The sequence below is a fragment of the Diadema setosum genome, chromosome 14, assembly GCF_964275005.1.
Source record: "Diadema setosum chromosome 14, eeDiaSeto1, whole genome shotgun sequence".
Lineage (NCBI taxonomy): Eukaryota > Metazoa > Echinodermata > Echinoidea > Diadematoida > Diadematidae > Diadema > Diadema setosum.
Genome location: NC_092698.1, coordinates 22,305,001 through 22,314,469, shown reverse-complemented (window position 1 = coordinate 22,314,469; position 9,469 = coordinate 22,305,001). Strand labels below are relative to the sequence as shown.

General features: G+C 38.5%; 1 protein-coding gene across 1 annotated transcript; it reads left to right on the top strand.

The window, feature by feature from the left end:
• Positions 1–2,525: 2,525 nt before the first annotated feature.
• On the top strand, positions 2,526–7,199 carry LOC140238209 (uncharacterized). The gene is made up of 8 exons (XM_072318145.1): positions 2,526–2,858; positions 3,218–3,388; positions 3,757–4,161; positions 4,583–4,753; positions 5,169–5,239; positions 5,539–5,671; positions 5,847–6,516; positions 6,931–7,199. The coding sequence occupies exons 1-8, from the start codon at positions 2,526–2,528 to the stop codon at positions 7,101–7,103; spliced, it is 2,127 nt and encodes a 708-aa protein (XP_072174246.1). The 3' UTR covers positions 7,104–7,199.
• Positions 7,200–9,469: the final 2,270 nt, after the last annotated feature.

Genomic DNA, 9,469 nt, shown 5'->3' with positions numbered 1-9,469 from the left:
CCTCATTTTTTTTATATTTTTTTTTTCCTTTTTGTTTTGTTTTCCAGATCCATTCAAGTGTTATCGTTGACAATAACAACAACAACAACAACAACTAAATTTAGGGAAGGACGTGAAACCAATTAGGCCTACACGCAAGTAACTATTGGCCATGGACAAAATCATGCAAAATTCTGGCAGCATATATATGTGTGTGTGTGTGTGTGTGTGCGTGTGTGTGTGTGTGTGTGTGTGTGTGTGTGTGTGAATGTGTCTCTGTGTGTTTTGACGTTATGGAGTTATGTTTGGAGTTATTATCGAAAGTATTCCTTAGTTAGATACATCGAAAAAGAAAATAGCATACGCCTTTTGAGAAAAGACATTATCACGTTCACTTATATCGCGTCATTATACGAAAACTATAATTGAAAAAAAGAAGAAAAAACAACATTGAAAGCACAGAGTCATTAAGTCAGTTATAATTATTTTATTCTATCTTATATCTAATAACCACAGTCTCAATAAGGCTGAAAGAAAACATTACTTTATTAAATAGAAAATAATCGATGAGGGAGAGGGTCGGTAGATTTCAATCAATACACCCAGCGAGCTTGCAGGCGAAAACTCTTCCAATACCCACAAGGAAATTTGAAAAGAAAGATCACAGATAATGAGTAAAAACAGTGAAATATAGTTCATCTAACAAAAGCAGACACATACAGAAGATATCCAGAAGAAGCGTTATAGATTCTGTATACATAATAATTATTATTTTTTAATTGGGAAGGGGGAGAAACTAAAAGCAGTGATCAGTTTAAGTAGAAGAGCATTCTTTACATTTCATCTTAAACATTAGGAGTGGGTATTTCGTCGGATTCAGCTGAGAACTAGACAAGAAAATAATTTTTGTTTATAGATTCAGATTATCTGAAGTACAAAGCTTCAATCCGATGTGGGTTGAAAGTTGAAAGTCGAAAGTTTATTGACTCAATCACCCAAATTAGGGTATGCGAGATCAAAAGCAACATAATTATTTACAAAATATGATAACACACATAGACATATTATGTAGAGAAACGCTACAGGCAGCGCCCGCAAGCACTAAAACACGAACACATTCATTCAATTCAATTCAATTCAATTCATTTATTTTCATTCTTCTTTTTTTTTTCTTTCAACATAAACAACACAAGATAAGTCAGGTATTATACATCATAAACAAAAAACATTTGCCTTTGCCATATATAAATGATATCGATAAACATAAGAGCGTATACTGGCAAAAGAAATAATAATAACACAAAGTCATGCTTCAGTTGAAAAAAAAAACTCATAGAAAAAGAAAAAGAAAAAAAACCCTCATAGATACATACAAAATGTTCTAATACCATAAGTCTACTAAGTCATCTTTAATAATCATATTCACACACAAAAAAAAAACAAAATGAAAGTGATTACACTGTATGTATGATACTGTTTTGACATAGGCTCTAAATGATTTATCGCTTATCAAAATATTGAACAATTTCTTTACAGAATTTGACCATCTGCCAATGTCTCCTTAGTAGTGTCATTAAAAAAAGAATCCATTTTAGTACGTTTGGGTGTTTCCAGAAATATTTCTTCAGCGCTTGTTTACGAGAATTATGAAAAAGCAGACATCGAAATAGATAATGAAATTCATCACCAAACTGGCCGAGAGAGCAATCTTCACGAATTCTTTCCCTTCTTGGGATATTTGAGTACAGTCCCGGCACCACAGGTATACTTGTTATTCAAAAACCTAAAGCGACAGAAAATTTTCCTATCAGTAGGACTTAATTGAACAATATAATTCTCAAATTTATGTTCAGGTTTAAATATTCTATAAACTGTACACTGTGTGTTAGAATAATCATGCCAGTCATGGGCACTTGCGTAGACCTCGTACAGTCCAGTCAATACGCATGAAGAATTGTTGCGTCATAAAATACACTGGGGTTGCCTTGTACAGCAATGGCGCGTATACACACGTAGCTTCCGCGTTTTTAGTAGACGGCCATTGGCTGAAAGTTGTTCACGCTACAGTGCGCGATGCTAGGTTACGAATAGGTCTTGGATCCTAAACAAACCCTTCACTCTTTCCTAGAGAGCTTCTGATTAACGGTCGTTATACAGTTGTTCCCTTTCCGAGCATTCCGAATTTGCAGATATTCGAAGAATTCTGTCACTTATTGGTTCTGACATTGACAGATCAATAGTAAGTACTATGAAATTTGTCAAAACAATGGCGACATTTTGATTTTTGACCATCTATTTATCTACCCATGCCTATCTTCAAATTGCTTACAGAGTAAAAAAAAAAACCTCATAGCAAGGCAAAGACACATTATATCGCAGTATGTGACTCTAAATGATTTGGTAGATTTGGTATTAAATTGATATCAACGTATCAATACCAAACTTTCAATTATTTTGTTTCTGGTTATGCGAAGGTTATGTCAGATATTCAAGCTGTGTCTACGGACGGAGCTTTGTCGGCTCAGAAACAGCGCAGAGCCAAGCGGATGGCGAAACGAAAGCAGCGGCTGGCTCTCGGGCCGGCATGCGACCATGCTGCCGAGATATTCCAAGCCATCAAGATCATCAACGAACGGGGTGACAAAACTACCTCTCGTGATGATGTGCAGATCGAGGGCGACTCATCGGCAGTACAAGAGACCGTGGAGTCGGCAGTGGTGTCTGCCCACGGAGATGACGTTGCCCCGACCACAGATCTTACTTCCACTTCCACAGTCGAAGCGGTCCCTGAAAATGTTGTCGTCGACCAGAATGTTGAGATCGACGACAATGTAGCAGATGTGCTCAGAGAGTGCCGAACAACGACAGGAGACAGCCAGGTAGAATTTCATATTGCTTTAACTTGCCGATTCGTTCAGTGCTCAGTCCTCATTGCTGATGTCAAACATAATAAAGTAAATGATAATACAATACAATGAGTCGATGTGAAACACGATTTTGCCAGAAGGTTTTTGTTTTCAGATGACATCTACGTTTGTTTTGTTTAACTTTTTTTATTGTCTTTTGATGCATTTGCATGAAAGTGAAAGAAGAAAAAAAAAAGGAATATCAAAATATGAACATATCTTACTACGTTTCGTTTCCTTTTCAAGCATTAATTTCTTTTCTTATCGGTAAAGCAGGAAAGTGGGAAGCTAATGTCTATACACGATTGTACTGTATCCTTTGAAATTTGCAGGCTTCTGACAAAACTGAGAATCCGTCTTCCTTTCCACCTGCTACATCTTTGGACCTCCTTTGGGAAATTCACGAAATCTTCCCTCTTCTACGAGACATTCCTTCCTCCAACCAGGAAACTGGTAGTCAGTGCACTCCTGCTTCATACAGTCAGAGTACTGAATCTGAACAGGTAAGTATCTGTTATTTTGTTCATAGCCAGTTGCTGCAACATTGTTTATCATATAATATTAACGAAAATAAAGTTTCCCTCAAGATCATTAAATACTTCACTTCATACGCACATGGACAGCACTGGATTTATATTTACACATTATCAGAATAAGAATAATCCCATTAAAATAATTTACTTTAGACAGGTAAAGGAAATAAAGATAGCAACAACAACAACAACAACAACAACACAAAAACACAAATCCGACATTAGAAAGTCAGGAGTCTGTTAATTCTACCACCTCCCTATAACGTCATGAGGCAAGGATAATATTCTATGTCAAATGAGACCAAACTTTTCATTATCTTGTTTCTGGTTATGCCAAGGCTATGTCAGATATTCAAGTTGTGTCTACGGACGGAGCTTTGTCGGCTCAGAAACAGCGCAGAGCCAAGCGGATGGCGAAACGAAAGCAGCGGCTGGCTCTCGGGCCGGCATGCGACCATGCTACCGAGATATTCCAAGCCATCCAGATCATCAACGAACGGGGTGACAAAACTACCCCTCGTGATGATGTGCAGATCGAGGGCGACTCATCGGCAGTACAAGAGACCGTAGAGTCGGCAATGGTGTCTGCCCACGGAGATGACGTTGCCCCGACCACAAAACTTACTACCGCTTCCAAAGTCGAAGCGGTCCTTCAAAATGTTGTCGTCGACCAGAATGTTGAAATCGACGACAATGTAGCAGATATGCCCAAAGAGTGCCAAACAGCGTCAGGAGAAAGCCAGGTAGACTTTCACATTGTTTTAACTTGTCCATTCCTTTCAGTTCTCATTCCTCATTGCTGATGTTATACGCAATAAAACTAAGTGTAGCAAAAAAGCTGGGGAAAACTGCTTATCCAGTAGTGGCGAGCCAATAAAACTGATAGAATACAATAGATCGATATGAAACAAGATTTTGCCAAAAAGCTTTGTTTTCAGATAACATCTGCATTTTTCTTTGTGTCACTGTTTATTTTTTTTTTTTGTCTTTTGATGGCATCTGCATGGAAATTAAAAACAAAAACAAAACAAACTATGAGCATGTCTTCGTGCGTTTCGTTCCTTCGTACAGCAATCTTATCTTTTCTCAGTGGTGAAGACAGGAACAAGAGAATTGTAAAGCTATAGTGTCTAAACACGATTGTATATCATTTGAAATTTGCAGGCTTCCGAAAAAAATGAGATGCCATCTTCCTTTCCACCTGCTACATCTTTGGACCTCCTCTCGGAAAATCACAAAATCTTCCCTCTTCTAGGAGACATTCTTGGCTTCAACCAGGAAACTGGTAATCAGTGCACCCCTGCTTCATGCAGTCAGAAAACTGAACCTGAACAGGTGAATATATGTTATTTCATTCACATTTAGTTCCTGACACTATTTATCATAAATATATTGGCGAAAATAGAGTTTCCCGCGAGATTATTAAATACCTACTCATTACGCATTGACGAAATTAGAGTTTCCCGCGAGATTATTAAATACTTACTTCATTACGCAAAGGACAACACTGAATTTATATTTACACATTATCAGAAAAAGAATAATCCCATCAAATGATTTAGTTAAAACAACTGAAAGAAATGAAAACAACAACAACTAAAACAAGAACACAAAAACAAAAATCCGACATTTAAAAAGACGGATCTTTTCTGCCATCGCCCGAAAACACCATGAGGCAATGATTTGTTATTTTTTGTCAAAATGAGACTGTCCTCACAGTTCTGATTTTGACCTCCACTTTTCGTTACAGGATATCCACTCTGTTGATGAAAATACGACGTCATTGAGCACATGCAAAACTTCTGCAGTGACCTCTCCAAGGTAAGTAATTCTTTCATGCATTATCTTTATCAAGGTATATCGTTTCATGTCACATATTTTGTGGTTAATTTTGTTTCTTGACGGTCTGCAAAGTCACATTTGCAAATGGTTGACAATCAACATACTGGAAGTCAATCAATGCTGTGGTAGTCAATATTCTTCGAAACAAGGATAGCATACCTGCTGCAATGTACTGGCACACTTTTTTTTTTTAACTTGTCTTTCGTTCCACTCAAGTCATTTCAAGTATAACTATATGTAATGTATTTATTGCTCATTGTGACTTGTCATCACTGCAGGTATCCGACAGAGAGCTCCACAAGTAGTCAAGACGTTGACGAAGTTGTCGTTAACACGCTGCAACAAAAGGTCAAGTGTCCATCACTGACTTTTGATGACCTTTTGACTTTCAACTGCGGCCACAGCGTGTCGGTAAGTCTTTCGTAATCATGCCTGCAAAGGTTTCAAATGAGAGAATGCAATTTTCATCAATCTTTTTTTTTTTTCAGTTGCAAGCAATTACATGCAAAAGTTGCATGTATATGTCGCCAGCGCAATTACGATATCATGTATACACCCTTTGCTTTTCTCTCTTTGGACAATTTAGAACATAAACAGTCTACTTGAGATTGGTCGTGGTAGCTACGGCCGTGTTCTCCTGGCCCGACACAGCAAAACATCAACTCCCGTAGCCATCAAAGAGCCCTTTCGATCCAACAACCACGCCTCACCTGGCGAACTGGTGGACGAACTTAACGAGACAAGAAGGCGAGCCAACAAGGAGGCTCTCGTTCACCAACTTCTCTCGAACAGTCCATACTTCCCACGTTTCTTGGGAACACTTGACAACGGCAACGACCTCTGTCTGGGAGTGCAGTTTGTTGGAGAAAGTGAAACGGGACTCAGCTATCCACTTCTCAGCCCACCTCCCCTCTCAACCAAGGACGGCCTCAACATCGCCGAGGACGTCGTCAGGGGCATGATGGAGCTCCATGAAAACGGACTGCTCCACAACGACATGAAAAGCGACAACGTCCTTCTTGAACGCCGAGGAGGTCGCTATCGCGGCGTTATCATCGACTTTGGCATGGTGTCATCGATGACCTCCTCGCTTCAAATGTCGGGTCTCCCGGAAGCCGTCAAGTTTGCCTACCTGCAGGGGGAAGAAGCGGACTATCTTGCCCCCGAAATTGTGCTCGACGAAAAAAAGACATCAGTTCACTCGGACATCTTTTCACTAGGTGTCATCTTGATGGACATCGCACAGGTGCTTGACGGTAAGTTTTGCAGTAGTTTTCTCGACTCTTGGTCATTGTTGTCAACCATGTCTGATTTACCAGCTTGTGATTATGAAGTATTTTCCAACATATAATTTCAAGACTAACTCTGATAAACTGGTATTCAATGGTAATTGCCTTAATCAAATCACAGCTCAATGAGGATGTTAAATCTGAATCGTGTCAAAATTTATTTCTGATCGTCTAACAGGCATCCGTCCAAGACATCGAATCGTTTTTATGTTTGCGGCAATGTATCGTTATTCCTAATCTACATGAAGTCGAAATTTGCCCAGGGTTATGTCATTAAATATGTGCGATTTCATATAACACTTATATGCATCGACAGATCCCTTACAGAATGACTCATACTGTCATAGTAGATCTTATATTTTCTATTCACTCACCTTGCAGATTCACGATCTCCAACTGTACAGGAACTCTCTTCCCTCGGCATGAGATGCAGAACGAGAAACCCAGAATCCCGTCCGAGTCTCACTACAATTCTTAAGGAAATCAGCGAGCTTAAAAAACGGTTCAAACGCCCACCTTTCTGGAAGCGCCTTTTCAAGAAACTACGAAAATAAAACTCTGCATCAGACTTTCAGCTGACATCTAGGGGTCAAAGGACCACTGCCTTGTAAATATTGTAAATAAACCATTGTTGTAAAATATTCCATATTTCTTACATGTGTGATCATTTCTGTGTTCATTGAAGTACAAGTGTACTGATATTAATTCTTTCTTTTTTATGGGGGGGGGGGGGGAGGAGGTCGGATTTCCACATAGCTAATGGTTTATCAATTAAAGCATCAATTTGAAGAATTATACGAGTAGAGTAGTCATACATGTATACAAATCGAATCAAAATCTTGAAACTCACTGGCACTGACAAAAAATAACGTACTGAAGTTTGAAGTTGAAGTTTATTTAACATAAAAACCATTCATATATTTGCAATTACATAAATCATTGATACATTAAAATACGTAAATTTTATGTTTGTGTTTGTTTACGTGTGTGATTGTGTGTGTGTGTGTGTCACTCTTTTTATAACTGAAAATAATGCCTCAAAATATATCCAGCATGGACAGTTTGTTTGCAGAATATAAAGAGCAGATAAGATCACGTGATACAAGGTAACTTGTACTAAACTACTGCCTCTATTTTTATTTTGTTATTGAATGCATGCAAGCTATTTCGCAAGATAGTATAGAAATTTGGTAGAGCGTGGAAAAGTGTTGATTCTAGAATGTGCGTAGGTCCTCTTGAATTTCTTTTATCTGATTAAAAGTCAACATCATAATTTTAGTTATGAATGTACAGCCAGTGGCGGCATTTTTTTTTGGGGGGGGGGTGGGGGGAGGAGAGAATATGGCAGCGAAGATGTTGAGGAATTTGAAACAGCCAGTTTCCACTTCCACAGTACATGTATAAATACGTGACAAGATTCATAATTACCCATTCTAGTGATCTTAACAGACCCAACTCACGACTACATCGATGAGAAACTAAGATCTGGTGGCATTCTTATGTTATAGAGAGGAGTGTTGGAGAGCTCTTGATGTTGTGATATGAAAAATGACATTGTGATCACCATCGGCCGAAAGAATTCAACCGTTTGTTTTCATTCAGATCATCGATTTGTTCGAATATGAAAGCCTGAACGATATGTCGTTTTGATATTACAGATTCTGATACAATGTAACACCGTGTATGATCTGAAACGAGATCTATGTGTCTCTGGTACTTTGTCACTGTTAGGCATGGTTACTATAGCACATCGTAAACAAAAACAATTTTGCACGTTTGGTGCATACTGCACAAGTTTGAGCCCCTACGTTAAACTTTATATGATATGCATATAATGGTTGCTTCCACAATAAAAATGGTGTTGTTATGTATATTAGCTATATAGAAATAATTTTATGTAGAGGTTACCGTTCTAGAAACAATTATTACATGACCAGTGATGACCAAATTTTTGTTTTCCCTTTTTCTTTTTAAAGCAGATTCGTTGCCACTATGCTACACTGCAAAAACAAAAACAAAAACAAAACACTAAGAATAAACAAACAAACAAACCCACAGAGTAAACTCAAAACATGCATATGATTTTTATTCGATCACGGTAGCTCTGCAGGGATATTGTGGTATACTCATGATTGAGCATTTGGATATGCATGACATCTATTTTCCCGTTCTCTTTTCTTCCACTTTTTGTTCTTTCCCGTTCTTCCAAAACTTGAGCAGGAGTACTCCGATCTGCACTACCGCCAAATCTCAACTGGGATTTTTCCGAACACGATTTTGTTGCAATACGCCTAAAAACCGATGGTCGTTGTATTGAATGCCATCATAAAACAGTGGGACCTACTGAAGCTACTATTAGAACTTCACTTCTCTTGTCCCATCTGAAAAGGAACAATTTCCCTGTCATTGTTTTGTTCATTGGCGCCACGCACCATTCTGTACCGGTACCCAAGTTATATTTTCCTTTTTTTTTCTGTATCTGTCTCCCCCCCCCCCCCTTTCTTTCCATCGTCTCTCTCCCTCCATTTCTCTTTCTCTATCTCCGTTTTCTTCTACAGCTAATACCAAACAGCACCTAATCAATTTTCATAATTATTCAGGTCATCTCCAGCATTTTTCCACATTGTGTATGTTGGCGACGATTCATAAGATGGGAAAGACTTTATCAAACACACATGCCACACACACACACACACACACACATGCAAAAACATAAAAACAAACATAAAGACACAAACACACAATAAAAAACAAACAGCTTTCTACCACATAGGTCAGCAAGCACAGTGAAGCTTGTAGAACCAATCAGACTTACTTGTGGCTACTACACACAGCTTCAAAACGGCAAGTTGCTGTGTAAGGACAGGCAAGGATCAGTGCTCATGTACAGCCAAAGGTTTCACTAGCACCATGGAGCTAC

Coding starts and splice junctions, on each gene's coding strand:
- LOC140238209 (XM_072318145.1), top strand. CDS start 2,526: ATGGCGAAACGAAAGCAGCGGCTGGCTCTCGGGCCGGCATGCGACCAT. Junction 2,859..3,217: donor CAACGACAGGAGACAGCCAG/GTAGAATTTCAT, acceptor TGAAATTTGCAG/GCTTCTGACAAAACTGAGAA. Junction 4,162..4,582: donor CAGCGTCAGGAGAAAGCCAG/GTAGACTTTCAC, acceptor TGAAATTTGCAG/GCTTCCGAAAAAAATGAGAT.